This window comes from Pelobates fuscus, chromosome 1 (assembly GCF_036172605.1).
Source record: "Pelobates fuscus isolate aPelFus1 chromosome 1, aPelFus1.pri, whole genome shotgun sequence".
NCBI lineage: Eukaryota > Metazoa > Chordata > Amphibia > Anura > Pelobatidae > Pelobates > Pelobates fuscus.
Genome location: NC_086317.1, coordinates 214,728,481 through 214,746,928, shown reverse-complemented (window position 1 = coordinate 214,746,928; position 18,448 = coordinate 214,728,481). Strand labels below are relative to the sequence as shown.

Below are 18,448 nucleotides of genomic sequence, written 5' to 3'. Positions count from 1 at the left end.
CTTGATATTTGTTTCTGAATGTGCTTTATACTAGAATCCCCCTTCAAAAAATAAAGTATTATAACACAAAACAATTATCAGATGAGAAATGTTACATGCATTAAATAATAAAATTAAAGCATTTAAATTTTTAGATTCCACTTAAATTTTAATTACTAGTGTTTGTAAACAGCTTTACATGGAAAACGAGGATTAGAATTAACAACAAAGTAGAAATGTATGTAATATAGGATACAGCTTTATATTTTCATTTATAGTGTACATTTTCTACAGAAGAGATAGTATTGATACTAAAATCGAAATATCACATATGAATGTATTTTATGTCATGGAAAGTATGAACACAAATTGTTTCTTTTCGTCTTAAAATTCACAATTCAAAAAATGTGCTCACTTTGTGCCCTGGTTGTGGAAACATAAATACGTTTTTATGTTGTAATAAAAATGGAAACATTATATCCAGGTTTGATATAATGTATTTATCAGAATAGCTTATATAAAATGAATTATTATAATGGATCTATGGGACCATCATTCGATCACTTATTAAATTCTTCAGACACTAATACAGAATGGGAAGCATCAACATTACTTGGACTTAAGATCGCACTTGCTGTTCTTTTATCTCTCATAACTTTGGCAACACTTCTCTCAAATGTGTTTGTTATCATAACAATATTTAAGAGTCGTAAACTACACACCCCTGCCAACTATTTAATTGGTTCTCTGGCATTCACAGATTTGTTGGTGTCCATCTTGGTAATGCCCATAAGTATTGTCTACACTGTCACACACACTTGGACTTTTGGGCAAATTATTTGTGACATTTGGTTGTTATCGGATATCACATGCTGTACAGCTTCAATACTCCATCTATGTGTCATAGCTTTGGACAGGTACTGGGCTATTACAGATGCTCTAGAATATACTAAACACCGCACAGCTGGGAGAGCAGCACTCATGATTTCTGTCGTTTGGATTATTTCGATTTGTATCTCCATCCCACCACTGTTTTGGAGACAAGCCAAAGCTCACGAAGAACTTACAGATTGTTCTGTTAACACAGATCAAATCTCTTACACTATATATTCTACCTGTGGAGCATTCTATATACCAACCGTATTACTTATCATTTTATATGGGAGAATTTATATTGCAGCTCGAACAAGAATTCTCAAGCCGCCATCCATTTATGGAAAGAGATTTACAACTGCTCAGCTAATAACAGGATCGACAGGTTCTTCATTCTGCTCTGTGAACACAAATGCACATATGGGAAATTCAGATGGAACTCCAGTCTGTATAAACCACATCAAGATCAGGCTTGCAGGAAGCATTATAGAAAGAAAGCGATTGTCTGTTGCAAGAGAGAGAAAGGCCACCAAAACCCTCGGTATAATTCTTGGCGCCTTTATCGTTTGCTGGTTACCTTTCTTTGTGGTATCTCTGGTCTTGCCAATTTGTAGTGATGCATGTTGGTTCAATCCTATACTATTTGACTTTTTCACTTGGTTGGGATATTTAAATTCACTTATCAACCCTGTGATTTACACAGTATTTAATGAGGATTTCAAAAAAGCATTTCAAAAGCTTATACGACTCAAATCTATCTCCTAAAAATTGATGGCCATTATTTTGTGACTGGAATCTATAAGATAAACTATTGCTTCCATGAAACATTTGCTGGTGACTCCATTATATGGAATTAATTCTAAATGTGAACATAAAGTATTTCTCTCACAAAATGCAGAGAGTACATATACATATTGTGGACATTTTATTTGAGACTTGGATCAAGCCATTCAACTGATATTAAAAGAATGTTGCAATGATAAGTATATGTATGTTAATGAAAAAAAGAATCAACATTTGAATGTATATCGTATTTGTACATGTAGCCCTGTTTATCCAGAGTAAGGTAGAGAATTATCAAGTATTTGATAACTTTAAAAGAGATTAGGATGAATATATATTTTGAATTGGTGATAGCAACTGGTTGCTACATCATACAATTTGGAAAAGTAGAAGAAACAAATAAAAAATATAAGGATGTTTAAATATATACTTTCTAAGCCTCTGTAACATGCATGTTCTGGTTTCTCAGCAGGGATGATGCCAACCATAATGCAGCAAGATGAATAAAATGTATTTGAATGAAGTAAAAATTAAATAAATATCTTTTTTTGTATTCATTCATACACACCCAGAGTATAGCATAGCTCAGTGGCATTAATAAAAAAAAAAAAAATAGTGTCTCAAAGTTAGTACACCAGGGAGCCTACACTGTAATGTCACTACTTATTGTACACTGAGAAAGCAATGGAGTTTAGCTATAATGAAAAAGCAAATAATTTTATTAACCAAGAGTATGGACATATAACATACAGGATACAGCACTGACATGGATTGTGTATTGACCCTGATAATGCTGTCCTATATAATGGCTAAGGATTTTAAGATTTTCATTTATACGATCTTTATAGATCTGCTTGTGAAGAGGGGGATGCTGGTATCTCTCTGCACCGATTTTCCAGCTCCTTCATGCACCCAGTTCTGCTGCTGGGAGCTGGGGTGTGACTTCCCTCCAGTCCTGGCATCAGCAATGCGATGCGAGGAGCTGGGCAGCAATCAGTGATCTCTTCCTTAGAGAGAGTTCAAAGAAGGGCTACTAAACTGGTTCATGGATTGCAGGATAAAACTTACCAGGAAAGGTTAAAGGATCTTAACATGTATAGCTTGGAGGAAAGACGAGACAGGGGGGATATGATAGAAACATTTAAATACATAAAGGGAATCAACACAGTAAAGGAGGAGACTATATTTAAAAGAAGAAAAACTACCACAACAAGAGGACATAGTCTTAAATTAGAGGGACAAAGGTTTAAAAATAATATCAGGAAGTATTACTTTACTGAGAGGGTAGTGGATGCATGGAATAGCCTTCCAGCTGAAGTGGTAGAGGTTAACACAGTAAAGGAGTCATAGGCGTGCGCAGCCTATTGCATTAGGGTGTGCACCCTAAAGCACAAACACACACCGCATGTATGTATATATATATATATATATATATATATTTTGTTTGTTTGTTTGTTTTATAGATATATATATATACATATACATACATACATACACACACACACACACTGCTGTTTGTGTGTGTGTGTGTGTGTGTGTGCTGTTAGTGCGCTGTGTGAGGGTGCTGGTAGTGTGCTATGTGGGTGAGGGTGTTGTTAGTGTGTTGTGTGTGAGGGTGCGGTTTGTGTGTGAGGGTGCTGGTAGTGTGCTGTGTGTGAGGGTGTGTTAGGGTCCTGTTAGTGTGCTGTGTGAGGGTGCTGTTTGTCTGATGTGTGATATGTGTGTGTGTGTGTGTGGGGGTGCTGTGTGTGTGAGGGTGCTGTTGTGTCGTGTATTTGTGAGTGTGCTGTTTGTGTGAGGGTGCTGTGTGTGTGAGGGTGCTGTTAGTGTACTGTGTGTGAGAGTGTTGTGTGTGTGACGGTGCTGTATGTGTGCTGTGTGTGTGAGGGTGCTGTATGTGCGCTGTGTGTGTGCTGTAGTAAATATCCCCCCTCCCTTCTTACCTTATGATAGGGAGGGGAGATCCTTGCTGCCATGTGCCATCCCTGGTGGTCCAGTGTAGAGTATACTCTAGCCTGCGGGGCTAGAGTTCACTCTCGCGAGATCTGAGCGTTGCCACGGCAATGCTCAGATCTCGCGAGAGGAACCTGGTGAAGCTTCTGTCTAGAGCTCCCCGGGTCCTCTCCTGCCTCCCTCTATGCTGCTGTGGGCCGGTGAGGTAGATCTTTGATCTCCCCGCCGACCCATGGAGGCTTAGAGCAGAGCCGGCACTCAAATAGTGCCGGCTCTGCATGAGCCTACAGGGGAGATCCGGAGATCTCTCCTGCCGGCAGGGGTCAAGTCCTGGGGAATAAAGTGTAAGAACTCTCCCAATATTCCCACCCCCCCAAAAAATAATATACACTCGTGTATATATACGTGCACACACACACTGACACACACACATATATATACGCGTACACACACACATACACTCACAGACACACACACATACACTCACAGACACACACACATACACTTACAGACACACACATACTCTGACACCCACCCACACATACATTCACAGACACACACACTCACATACTCAGACACACACATACTTAGACACACACACACTCACAGACATACTTAGATACACACACAGACATACTTAGACACACACACACAGACATACTTAGATACACACACAGACACAGACATACTTAGATACACACACAGACATACTTAGACACACACACACACACACAGACATACTTACATACACACACAGACATACTTAGACACACACACACACACAGACATACTTAGATACACACACAGACATACTTAGACACACACACACACACAGACTTACTTAGACACACACACACACACACACTTAGACACACACACACATACTTAGACACACACACACATACTTAGACACACACACACACAGAGACACTCACAAATTATTATTTTTTTAATTAAAAATTGTCCACCCAGCCTCCTTACCTGGAGTGCTGGCGTGGACTTGTCCCTGGGGTCCAGTGGGTCGGGTGCCGGTCTCCATCTCAGCCGCGGCGAGGGAGCTGTGTGCTGTCTGCTTCCTCTCACCGCGCGGGCTGTCTGCTGTAGCTGGGAGCCGGAATATGACGTCATATTCCGGCTCCGGCATCAGCAAACAGCGCGCGGCGAGAGGAAGCAGACAGCACACAGCTCTCTCGCCGCGGCTGAGATGGAGACCGGCGGGGGAGGGTCCATTACCTCTTGCCCTCCCCCCCATGACTCGGAGGGCATTTGGGGGTGGCAGAGTGCCTGCAGGAACGCGTGGGAACATTGTTCCCACGCGTTCCTGCAGGACTCACAGGCGTGCCGCGGGGATTAGGGTGTGCCTAGGCACACCCGGCACACCCCGTGCGCACGCCTATGAAAGGAGTTTAAGCATGCGTGGGATAGGCATAAGGCTATCCTAACTATAAGATAAGGCCAGGGAATAATGAAAGTATTTAGAAAACTGGGCAGACTAGATGGGCCGAATGGTTCTTATCTGCCGTCACATTCTATGTTTCCATGTTTCCACACTTGACACCAGTAATAAAATCCCACTCCAGCTCCATTTTTAGGTAAGAAAAGGGAGAAGGGAGGCTGGGTGGACCTCAGTGTAAACAAAATTAATAAATAAAAATGTTAATTTTTTTTACAAATCAGCGTGTGTATGGATATAAGTATGTGTGTGTGTGTGCATCTGTTCTGTTTGTTCATGAATGTGTTTTTATGAATCTGTATTGTGTGTGTGTGTGTGTGTGTGCGCGCATATATGAGTCCATCTGTGTACATAAATGTTTTGTATATGAGTTTGTGTGTGTATGAGTCTGTGTGCATATATGAATATTTGTGTGTGTTTGAGTCCGTGTGTGTATGTATGAGTATGTATGCATTTGTGTATAAGTCTGTGTGTGTATGTATGTCAACATGTGTCCATGAGCATGTATGTGAATGCATATGTGTATATGAATGTAAGTACATGTGAATATAAATGTGTATGCAGTGGCAGAACTAATATAGGGAGATCCCTGGTGCAAATAATCCTCTACCACACATGGGTAAATGGTAGATCGTAACTGTCATACATATCTGACAATTCTTTGTCAGTTGTAGATCTACCATTTGCTCATTCTTGCAGGATTGTAGGTGTGTGGATGTTATCATTTTTTTTGGACTATGTGGGTGTGAATATTTCTATAATTGTGTATGTAGCTGATATTAAAATGCAGAGGTTTATTTATATGTTGTGTCGGCATTTGAATGCACGTGTGTTTTTTGTAGTGTTAGGATGTGAATTCAGGGATGTGTCTGTGTGTAGTGTTGGCGTTTGCACACAAGACTGTTTTTGTATGTAGTTTTGGCAATGGTATGTTTTCTGTAGTTTCATTGTTAGACTACAGGTGTTTGTCTGTGTGTAATATATGTATTTGAATGCCATGGTGCATTTGTAGTGTTAGTGTTGGATTGCAGGGTTGTGTGTGCTATGTTTGCTATACAAACATACAGATTGACACAGAACATTGACACACACAAAAACACAGACATACACTGCCACAAACAAATTCACACCATGGCTGTCTTTAACACGGGGCAAAAGGGGCAGCTGCAACTCTGGCCTCCATGGTTCTTGCAGCCCGCGTGGAACTACCACCGCAGGCAACGCCATGTGGAGGCTCATAGGGTGGCCAATGCTCTAAGGGCCACCCGATGGTGATGGATTTTCAGGGGCCACTTTGAGGGCGTGACTGGGCCCCTTTGTGATGATGTCAGGATGCTGGGAGGAAGTGACAGCCGGTCACTTCCTCCCAGCATTCACCGAGCGCTGCGTGGGAGGAGGAGAAGAAAAGGAGGGAGTCAGAGTGGGAGCTCTGACTCTGACTCCCATCAGCCTGAGCCAGCCTCCTGCACGCCAAAGGTAGGAAACACATAAAAAATGTGCATGTATGTATGTGTCTGTTTGTATGGATGTATTTATGTGTCTCTCTGTAAGTATGTATGTATCTGTATGTATGTATGTGTCTGTCTGTCTGTCTGTCTGTATGTATGTATCTGTATGTATGTGTCTGTTTGTATGTATGTATATGTATTATGTATGTGTCTGTCTGTATGTATGTATGTATCTGTATGTATGTATGTATGTATCTGTATCTGTATGTCTGTGTCTGTATGTATGTATGTATCTGTATGTATGTATGTATGTGTCTGTCTGTCTGTATGTAAGTGTCTGTTTGAATGTATGTATGTCTGTTAGTATGTATGTATCTGTTTGTATGTAAGTGTATGTTTGTATGTATGTGTCTGTATGTATGCATGTGTGTATCTGTTTGTATGTATGTGTGTAGCTGTTTGTATGTATGTGTGTGTCTATTTGTATGCATGTATGTGTATCTGTTTGTCTGTGTGTGTGTGTGTGTGTTTCTATATCCGCATGTGTCTCTATGTGACCCTGTGTATCAGTTTGTGTGTCACTATGTGTCTCTTTGTATATATGTGTATTTGTGTGTCTCTGAGTCTGTTTGTAAATTTGTATGTCTATTTGTGTGGCGGAACCCGCCTCGCCACTGGGCATTGGAGAGACCAAGCTGCCCGCCTCCTACCTGCTGACTATTGCCCCTGGTAAATTTGTACGGTTGAATGCAATATTTGGGCCTGTGGTATTTTATATTGCTGCTACTGGCCCTTTAAGGGCCATCCGTGGACATATTATGACTTTTAGGAACAATGCCCCTTTAAGACTGTGTAGTAGATTGCATTCAGGCTGTCTTAAATATTATGTATGTTATTAGGGGTTCGGTTAAATTGTATATGTGTATGCAGCATTCTTCTGATTGTTCGGTAGAACCACTCCATTTATTATATTAAGTGAAACTACCGAACAACTAGACCACCCAGGAATAAGTGTGCCTCCAATTACTGGTTGCAACAATGTTGCAAACGGGTAATTGGCAATCTATGTATGTGTTCTTTGTCCTCTGGGTGGCCGCCATTCGGGAAACAAACACGTGGCGGCGGCCATCTTAAACTCCCGAACAGCGGTGTTTTGCCGTCGAGTGTCTGGAACTAAATTCGGACACTCGACTAGGCAAACACCGCTGAGACCTCCAGACTTCCGTGGATTCGTGCCGCAACTACCGAACAAGCCGCCGTTCGGTAGAAAGACTAATGTTCGCATGGGGAGTCTAACGAACACAAGGAAACTCACGGATGGCAAGCCGTTCAGGACGTTTTAATAAGTTAACAGAGACCGACCGCAAGGCCAAACCTCATGGAACTATTTTCGGTTACTTTGCCTGTGCGGTCGGTCAAAACTTTAAACCTCCATAGCTCCCGAACCCCTAGTCTGATCTGAGTGATTTTTGAGTATGTTGCTCACCCAGATCAGGGCTATCAGGGGATCCCTCTATTTAGGAGTGTACTCTAGGTATTTGGGGTACATCCAGAAAGTGGGGAAATAATGTACATGATTATGTGTCATGCTGAGGGGAGGAGATGTGTGGGAGGTAATTCATGTGTGATTGGTGCATCGGGTAATGACTGTAAATCCCTCCCTTGCATGGGAGAATCCTTTATAAGCCAGTTGTGTTAATAAACGAGAGTTCCTGTTTTAACCTTCAAAGTGAAGTGTCGTCTCATTCTTGGGGGAGGATTTATTGTATGCTGTTCCAGTTTGACTGCTAGGTTTCCTATTCAACTGTCTACAGCATTCATATGCTTGAGAGGATTTATATGCTTCTTCGGTTCGGTGATTGTGGTGTCTGCCAGAGTGCTTGGAGTCCTCAGGAAACACTAGGAGCATCCTTTAACGGAGGTACCCAGTCGGGGTCCCGTCTGTGGTGACATTCTGTCATCAAACTAATATGGTGACCAGGGGTCATGTGACCAAGCTCATGTATGCCTTGGATAAGCTTTAACTGGGATAAGCTTTACCTTTGATATGGTAATTCAATACCTTTACAGGTCAGGAAAGAGATAACCACTCCCCCCTATCCCATTCCTTCCTGTTCCTTCTTGGTTGTGCTACTAAGCAGACCCTTAAGTAGACATGGGCTATTTTTTATCATGGTGAACTGTGAGTGGGATCTGGTGATTTTATAAGATTTAGTTGTTATTGTTAGTTAGGTTGTTGTTGCTGTTGTTGTTGTTGTTGTTGGTATAGTTAGTTAGATTGTGTGTCATTATTTGTATGTTGTTGTTGTTTTGTCTCTGAATAAATATTTGTTAAAGTAGACGGACTAGAGTTTATATGTGTATGCGTACATAATAATTTATAGAGTTTGGTAATACACCACACTGTTGATCCATTACAATATGTTTATATGTTTGTATGTGTATCTGTGTATATGTTTGTATGTGTATATGTGTGTATGTTTATGTGTGTCTGCATGTCTTTATATCTGCATGTGTGTCAGTGTGTATCTGTATATGTGTCTGTGTATGTATCTGTGTGACTGTCATTCTTTGTATTTGAATGTGTATTATTCTGTGTGTATGTGTAGCTGCATGTGTGTCTGTGTATCTGTATATGTGTCAGTACCTATGTGTATCTGTGTATCTGCATGTGGGTCTGTGTATGTATCGGTATGTTATTGTGTGTATATGCATGTTTGTCAGTGTGTTTGTTTGTGTGTTAAGGTTTCTGTTTATCTGCATGTTTGTCAGTGAGTGTATCTGTGCATCAGTGTATGTAGGTGTGTCAGTGTGTATCTGTGTATCTGCATGTGTGTCTGTGTATGCACTTGTATGTCTGTGTATCTCTCTATGTATGTCTATACCTGTGTATGTGTGCATCTCTATGTATGTCAGTGGTTGCATCTGTATGTGTGTTAGTGTGTGTATTTTGTCTCAGTAAGAAATGAGGGGGCTAAGTGTGTGTTGTTTTTTTTTTGTCTGGGCGTTGATGGCGTGATTGCATGCTAGGAAGGGGAAGGGCTAGGTCAAGAGGCCTGAATCAAATACCTGCCCAGGGTCCAATCAGTATTAAAGACGTCCCTGATGCACACAAACACATATAACACAGAGATACACAAGAGATACACAAGAGATACACATTGATACAAAGATTGACACACACAAACAGATACAGTGATGCACATGCACTGGTATGCACGCTGACACACATGCCAATATATAAACAAGCACAGGTATACACACTGACACACATATAAACAAATGCACAACCATAAACACTGACTCATATTCCCACAACACACAGACACATAGCTACAGTTGCCCTCCTTCTGTGTGCACTTCAGATGTCTCCCACAGGCCCCAGTAAGAATCAATGGAAGCCCTGCTTAACACTCTGCACATTATTGTGATGCTTTGTAATAAACTGCATATTATTGTGGAGCTCTATAATACACTTTATGCACTGAACATCACTGCAGAGTTATATACTAGAGCCATATGTACTGCACCTTCCCTACGAGCTCGATAATACACTTATAAATATTGCATATTGTATCACTGTACTAACATGCCCAAACAATTAACCATTTATATAATCTATCACCCATTTTACAGGGCTATGGAATTTGCTGGCGCTATATAAATGATAGACAAAAAAGAGCAAACAAATAGATATATAGAATCCCAGCACATACAATGTTTAGAAGTCACTGTATCACCTGGAGATGAAAGTAGTTATCGAAATAGTAACTGTACAGAATAAAAATTCCTACAACTAGGTGAATATGTAGTATAAATTAGATCTGCTGAGAAAATAATGAAGGAAAAAACAATAAAATAAATCCTAATGCTCCTATTTTACAAATATATAGCGACTCAGAATCGTCAGGTTCAGGTAGAGTCCAAATGTATATAAAGATGAGCTTTATTAGATATGGCTCTCGGTGTAAGAGAAGATCCACCTGATCATATATCTAGTGTTATATAGTAAGATATCTCCTGGTCAGATATATCCTATAGATCTGTGTATTGTAAATCTTAATAATGAACTAGTAGCTCCATACACAGACTAGTTTCCTCCCCCTCCCCCCCCCCCCCTAAAAGTACTTGGTATAACAGTTTATCAATGGTTAGGGGTATCAATCAAGTATCTAATAGGATATAGCAGATAGGAGTGATAGTGAACAGCTAGGTCAAGTTGTCAAAATGTATATACTTGTATCCTAGTTGATACCCCTGACGAAGGTGCATCTCATATAGCACCGAAATGTGCGTTGGGTGTTTTTCTTCCTGGGTTATGGGCCCTGGGCACGGCACTTTGATTATGGTTAAGCACGTTTTGGATAACATGTTGTTATAATTTTCTCTATCTATTTTCTGATCCTTTGTCTATCTAGCTAGTTTACCAGGGAGAGAGGCTACTTAATTTCATTACTGCTAGAGTTCTTTTTCTGGTAATAGATTCTTAATTTTCTACTGTACTCTCTACCTATAAACTCTGTGTGACGGATCACCTGCCACACAGATAGTATTTAATCCTCTGGGTATCAACTAGGATACAAGTATATACATTTTGACAACTTGACCTAGCTGTTCACTTTGTTTGTTTTTTTAGTTTACATGCCCCTACTCGCAGTATAGCGAGTAGGGGCAGAATTTACTAATATTAAGTAATCTTTACTTTATATTAGTAAATTTGGCTGAACGACCAATTTAGGTCTTTCAGCCTTTTGGTAGATAGCTCCCTGATACCGTGGAAATTAGGGAGTTATCTACTAAGCTGCTGCAAGATGCAGCTGCGGCACGAATAAGATCGAAGTTTCATTAATTTGAATGAAATTCTGATCCGAACAAAGTCCCGAATTGCGTCCTAACACGAATGAAGAAACTGGTCTCATTCTGTTAGGACGCAATTCGGTAGTTTCGCCGGCGTTCTGTCTAAGTGACAGGACGTTCCGGAAAAGTGAAAGGAGGCTTTGCGAGAACACGGAGGAAAGGTGAGAATTCGTAGACAATTGATCTGACCACCGGAAATGAAGCACACTTTGCTCCTCCGCTGGTCGTAGCTGTTCAGGTCCCTACTTTGTCTTATGTTTTAAAGGACCACTATAGGCACCCTGACCACTTCAGCTTAATGAAGTGGTCTGGGTGCCAGGTCCAGCTAGGTTTAACCCTTTTTTCTATAAACATAGCAGTTTCAGAGAAACTGCTATGTTCATAATAGGGTTAATCCAGCCTCTAGTGGCTGTCTAATTGACAGCCGCTAGAGGCGTTTCCGCGCTTCTCACTGTGATTTTCACAGTGAGAAGACGCCAGCATCCATAAGAAAGCATTGAGAATGCTTTCCTATGGACTGGCTGAATGCGCGCGCGGCTCATGCCGCGCATGCGCATTCAGCCGAGGAGGAGGAGAGGAGGAGGAGAGTCCCCCGCCTGGCGCTGGAGAAAGAGGTAAATTTAACCCCTTCCATCCCCTAGAGCCTGGCAGGAGGGGGGCACCCTCAGGGCACTATAGTGCCAGGAAAATGAGTATGTTTTCCTGGCACTATAGTGGTCCTTTAAAGAAAACTAGAGCAGACAGGAAGAAATGTAGAACAGATTTTGAGAGAGTTAGAGTAGAGGAATCAATTAAAGAAAGGTAAGTTCTGCATGACAATGCCACTTTAATAATTAAAGCTAGTACTTTACAAATGTGAACTTTTAGGTGTTGTGCAAAACATTTTTAAAACACCTGTTCTCAAGAATTATGAGAATTATGAGAATGAGCGAGTAATAAAAACAAAATTAATTCCTGTGTTAGATTATATTAAGTTTCAAATCTTCTAATTAACACTTACTTATCCAATAACTGATATATGAGTTATTAAAATCATGAAACAAATAAGAAAGAACTTCTAGTGGTGTGGCTAATAAAGCTGGCATTAAGCCAGATATGTTTTTATGTTAATTTTTTTTTATAGCACACAGGTTTTAATTTGGGTCTATTTTTTGATGGGACCCATAGTATATTTTCTAATTTGTTAGGGTTCAGGAAATAGTTTTACAAATCCATCCATTGTAATATTTCTTGTTGTGCAAATAACATGAATAACATGAATAACATACAAACGTTATATATACTGTTCTGGAGTATCTTATTTCCTTTCATAGTTTCTTTGCCTGCTCAGATTAATTGACTTCATTCTGGACCTTTGCCAAAAAGGATTTCAGAAGAGTTACTGGTAAATTCATGTAAAGTATTTCATTTTAGGCCGAACAATCATTTTTAGTATCCAAAGCCCTAATGGAAGGGAGAGAGCTGCTGAATTTTGTATCAGATTTAACTTTAAATAATGGTCACATACATTTGCACAGATACAGATACACACAATTACAATCAGTGATACAGTAACTAATACACACATCTACACCAACATATACAGGGAGTGCAGAATTATTAGGCAAATGAGTATTTTGACCACATCATCCTCTTTATGCATGTTGTCTTACTCCAAGCTGTATAGGCTCGAAAGCCTACTACCAATTAAGCATATTAGGTGATGTGCATCTCTGCAATGAGAAGGGGTGTGGTCTAATGACATCAACACCCCATATCAGGTGTGCATAATTATTAGGCAACCTCCTTTCCTTTGGCAAAATGGGTCAAAAGAAGGACTTGACAGGCTCAGAAAAGTAAAAAATAGTGAGATATCTTGCAGAGGGATGCAGCACTCTTAAAATTGCAAAGCTTCTGAAGCGTGATCATCGAACAATCAAGCGTTTCATTCAAAATAGTCAACAGGGTCGCAAGAAGCGTGTGGAGAAACCAAGGCGCAAAATAATGCCCATGAACTGAGAAAAGTCAAGCGTGCAGCTGCCAAGATGCCACTTGCCACCAGTTTGGACATATTTCAGAGCTGCAACAGCCCAAAAGCACAAGGTGTGCAATACTCAGACATGAGACATGGCCAAGGTAAGAAAGGCTGAAAGACGACCACCACTGAACAAGACACACAAGCTGAAACGTCAAGACTGGGCCAAGAAATATCTCAAGACTGATTTTTCTAAGGTTTTATGGACTGATGAAATGAGGTGAGTCTTGATGGGCCAGATGGATGGGCCCGTGACTGGATTGGTAAAGGGCACAGAGCTCCAGTCCGACTCAGACGCCAGCAAGATGGAGGTGGAGTACTGGTTTGGGCTGGTATCATCAAAGATGAGCTTGTGGGGCCTTTTCGGGTTGAGGATGGAGTCAAGCTCAACTCCCAGTCCTACTGCCAGTTTCTGGAAGACACCTTCTTCAAGCAGTGGTACAGGAAGAAGTCTGCATCCTTCAAGAAAAACATGATTTTCATGCAGGACAATGCTCCATCACATGCGTCCAAGTACTCCACAGCGTGGCTGGCAAGAAAGGGTATAAAAGAAGAAAATCTAATGACATGGCATCCTTGTTCACCTGATCTGAACCCCATTGAGAACCTGTGGTCCATCATCAAATGTGAGATTTACAAGGAGGGAAAACAGTACACCTCTCTGAACAGTGTCTGGGAGGCTGTGGTTGCTTCTGCACGCAATGTTGATGGTGAACAGATCAAAACACTGACAGAATCCATGGATGGCAGGCTTTTGAGTGTCCTTGCAAAGAAAGATGGCTATATTGGTCACTGATTTGTTTTTGTTTTGTTTTTGAATGTCAGAAATGTATATTTGTGAATGTTGAGATGTTATATTGGTTTCACTGGTAAAAATAAATAATTGAAATGGGTATATATTTGTTTTTTGTTAAGTTGCCTAATAATTATGCACAGTAATAGTCACCTGCACACACAGATATCCCCCTAAAATAGCTAAAACTAAAAACAAACTAAAAACTACTTCCAAAAATATTCAGCTTTGATATTAATGAGTTTTTTGGGTTCATTGAGAACATGGTTGTTGTTCAATAATAAAATTAATCCTCAAAAATACAACTTGCCTAATAATTCTGCACTCCCTGTAGATTCATATATGTAACTCAAATATCCACACCCTCATACAAACACACAGACATATCCAATCACACAGAGATAAATACAAAGTTTAATAAATACAACATAGCTAAAGACATTTTAATGAGGGTGAACATTTATTTAGCCCCTGCTAGTGGCCCTACATTAATGCTTCTGACCTCTCGTAGATGCGGGGGAGGGAGCAAGTGGGGGAGAAAGAATTGTGCTGGTGCTTCTACCATGGATCCGCCAATTGCTAGGTCCATAAGTATTTGGACAGTGGCTACATTTTAATGCATGCCACCACAATACATTTAAAACTTTCAGTATAATGGAATATGTGGAATTATCTGCCCTAAGTGGTGGTTGTGTCAGGTCATGTATTGATGTTGTTTTTTTAAAGTCTAGATGTTTTTTTGGAAGCCTACAATAGGTTGTTTACGTGGGGTAACCGATTTGTTGATCCAAGGAGACATCGGATTGCCATTTTGGAATCAAGAATATTTCTTTCCTAATTTGTGATCCAGTTGAAAATGTATTTAAATGGAATTTTCTACTTTCTTGCATCAACCACAGGAACAAATAAATATAATACCACTGACTAACAGTTTGGGTGTGGAGCATTATGCTCTAAATCACCACCTTTGATTTGTTTTTTCTCGTTCTCTACTATGTCTGTCTAGTTAGCTGAAAAGGGAGAGAGGCTTTATAAAGCATTTGTCAGTACATTTAGCACTGACCTCTTAATCTATTCTACATTTCTCTCTCCATATATCGCTTTATTTCCTGCTTGCATTACCTTTGGGATACAGTTCAATCTTTTATCATTGAATTTTTGTTTGATTTAACTGTATTTTTGCCGGAGAGCTGAGGACCTATACTATACTACTACGAATTAGGTCTAAGCCCCAGCTTGCAGCAGGCAATGGTCTTTCATATATATGGCTGGGTAAGCATTAGGGGCAGGGATATGGATATATCTATTGATTACTAACATTAAAGTATTTTTTATTTTTTCCCTCTATCCCATAATAGCCCACTGCATTTTGGCTTTATCCCAGATCCATCAGACAGTAGAGTTGTACATACTTTATTTAATTTGATTTATTTATTTATTCACTACTTTTGTAGCACTTTCCTCCCTGGCTGGGGGGATCCAGCTATCAGTATTTGTGTATATATATCTTTTATTATTTTTCCACTACTATACGTATATCCAGGTATGCCTAGGGTCTCATTACTTCTTCCAGTTTGAGACCTTGAGCATTTGTTTCTGTCTGTTTCTGCATTCATATAGTTTAGGGGTTAAGCCCCTGGAGACCCCTGGAGTCTCCTTGTGGTACAATAGGATAAGCGGGGCCAGACTGTGACTGTCCCATTTGGTTCAGGGCTAGTGACTGTTCCATCTGGTGCTATCTGGTCTGTTACCCGCTACCTATTTTCTTGTTCTGTTTTTACAAATAAATATAAGGTTAAACTTGATAGACCGAAATTATATTTTTCATCCTAGGTTACTACATTACTATATTTTACTATGTGTTGCATCACAGCTCATTAAATTATAGCACACATTTCTTACATGCAACAGTTGTTTCTTCAAGGCTGCTCTTAACTCCTGGTTCCTTATACTATAAATAATAGGATTTAATAAAGGCGTTACTACAATGTACAATAATGATAAAAACTTCTTATTGATCCATGTCTTTCCTACAGATGGAGTCACATAAATTGTTACCAGTGTCCAATAATAAATACAAACAATAGATATATGTGCACTGCAAGTAGAGAACGATTTCTGTCTTCCAGTAGTGGTTGGAATATGAAAAATTGTGTTTAAAATTAATGCATAACTCACACTAATAAATATAAATGGGACAAGAAGTATAGGAGATGCGAAAATCAATGCCTCTGTTTCCAAAAATGAAGTATTAGAGCAAGCATATTCAATTATGGGTGCAAAATCACAGTAATAGTGGTCAATGATTCCTGTGCCGCAAAACTTCAAGAGACTTACTTGTATTACAATGATTAGTGTAAACAGAAAAGATATCAGCCAGGACCATAGTGCAAAATGAAGTTGACATTTCCAGTCCATAATCAAAGCATAATGTAATGGTTTACAAATGGCAAGGAACCGGTCATACGACATCCCAGTAAGAAGTAAACATTCTGTGTTTGTTAAGCCTGAATACACAATTAATTGAGTCATGCAGTTTGGGATGGATATGGCATCCCCTCCTTTCATTGTGATATTCAACAATTTTGGTACAATATTTGTTGTAAATAGTATTTCAGATATGGACAGCTGACGAAGAAAGAGGTACATTGGGGACTGAAGCCGGCATGATGTAGACACTATTGCAATAACCATACAATTTCCTATTAAAGTTGCTATATACAGCAGCAAGAATATGGTAAAAAGTACAAATCTTAAACCATGAAGATGCTGAAATCCACAGAGTAAGAACAGAGATATTACTGTCTGATTTTCCTTCTGCATCATTTACATCAGGTAGCAGAGTAACGATAATCTAGGAATCTAAATTAGAAAATTAGCTTCTCTATAAAGTATACTAAAACAGTAAATAATAATAACACCCCACGAACATTTCAGTATAGAACCAACACAAACAAATATACACCCCAATAGGGGAAGTATGAAATAGGGGGTTGTGATACAGGAAAAGATACAACCTGAGAATCAGGGTAATATGGTAGTAATGTAGAATCTGCAAGGAAAGGAACAGAGGAATTAGACCACTGCTATGCTCAAACGGTCTCATTCATCGCATAATTCGTTCATTCTTCCATGCAGTTCGTTGATTTGGGATTTGGACAAATGGCCGTATCAGACAATTTTCTGTCCAAATTGCGGTTTATCTGAATCCAAATGCACACATCTGCTGCTTAGCAGAACTTCCTGTACGCCTTACCTTCAGTGAAGCCCACTCTTTGTGATGGTATTGCTGCTCAAATACTGTGCACAAATAGCAATAGCTTTTCTGATATATTTAGAGCCTATTTAAGCTTTCAATTTTAGAAAACAGTTTCCTTCCAATTTATCTTGCATTTACACCATGTAATACTTTTCTGGACGCAATAGGCTGCACTATTTGTCATGAAATGCAAAAAGCATATACACATCTATGGCTTTGCTGCTTTGCATCTCTGGATACAATGGCTGTCAAACAGTGGATTTTTATTTTTTATTTTTGATAATAAATACTTTGAATTTTAACTACTCGTCTGTTTCTATGCGAATTCTGCAGATATGCCTTATTTTCCTCTATTTGTACATACAAATATAAAGGACAAACAAAAGAAAATACCGGTGTTATATATCCAGTGTTATTCTTGATTGGATTGTCAAAAATTCCAAATGAGTTAAAAAAGAAATTCAAAGCTAACTATCTATGTTAAATTTAAAATGAAAAATGTGTACATTGTGTCCATGCTTATTTTGTAATGATGGTTTGTGTTCTCTGATGGGTATATATATACATATACATATACATATATATGTGTATTTTTATTCAGTTTATTGTTCCTTGCAAAACCTGTAGGGAATTCCCAGTGCATCAAATTCTACAGTGACTAATTAACTTATAATTTTTTTGAACTGAGGAAATAGCATTTCACATTATTCCATCAAAAGATCCTCTTGCCTAAACAGATTATTTGATTTCCACTTTTCTGATGTGCTTTAGTGCCAGTACTTGTGCCTTGCAAAATGCAATAAAGTTTGTGGCAGTCTACTGCACAATTGAATGCTGCACTGTGCGTGTTTAGTCCAGTGTGTCCTGTGCAAGTGTGCAGGCACAGGCCCTGGGGAGATAGCACATCTAAGCAGACAAGGGCACATGTATGAGTGTGGGGATAGATGCTTGTGATTGGCTGTATGTGTGTTTGAGAGTGGTTATGTGCTTGGGAGTGGTGTAGGGATCATCTTACCTCAGTGCCTCTTGGGAAACG

At 39.6% G+C, this 18,448-nt stretch overlaps 1 protein-coding gene across 1 annotated transcript; it reads left to right on the top strand.

Moving 5' to 3' along the window:
• The first annotated feature begins 407 nt into the window (after positions 1-407).
• Positions 408-1,983, top strand: HTR1D (5-hydroxytryptamine receptor 1D). Its single transcript, XM_063444474.1, has one exon. It carries the CDS (start codon positions 502-504, stop codon positions 1,615-1,617), a length of 1,116 nt encoding a protein of 371 aa, XP_063300544.1. The 5' UTR covers positions 408-501; the 3' UTR covers positions 1,618-1,983.
• The last annotated feature ends 16,465 nt before the right edge of the window (positions 1,984-18,448 follow it).

Coding starts and splice junctions, on each gene's coding strand:
- HTR1D (XM_063444474.1), top strand. CDS start 502: ATGAATTATTATAATGGATCTATGGGACCATCATTCGATCACTTATTA.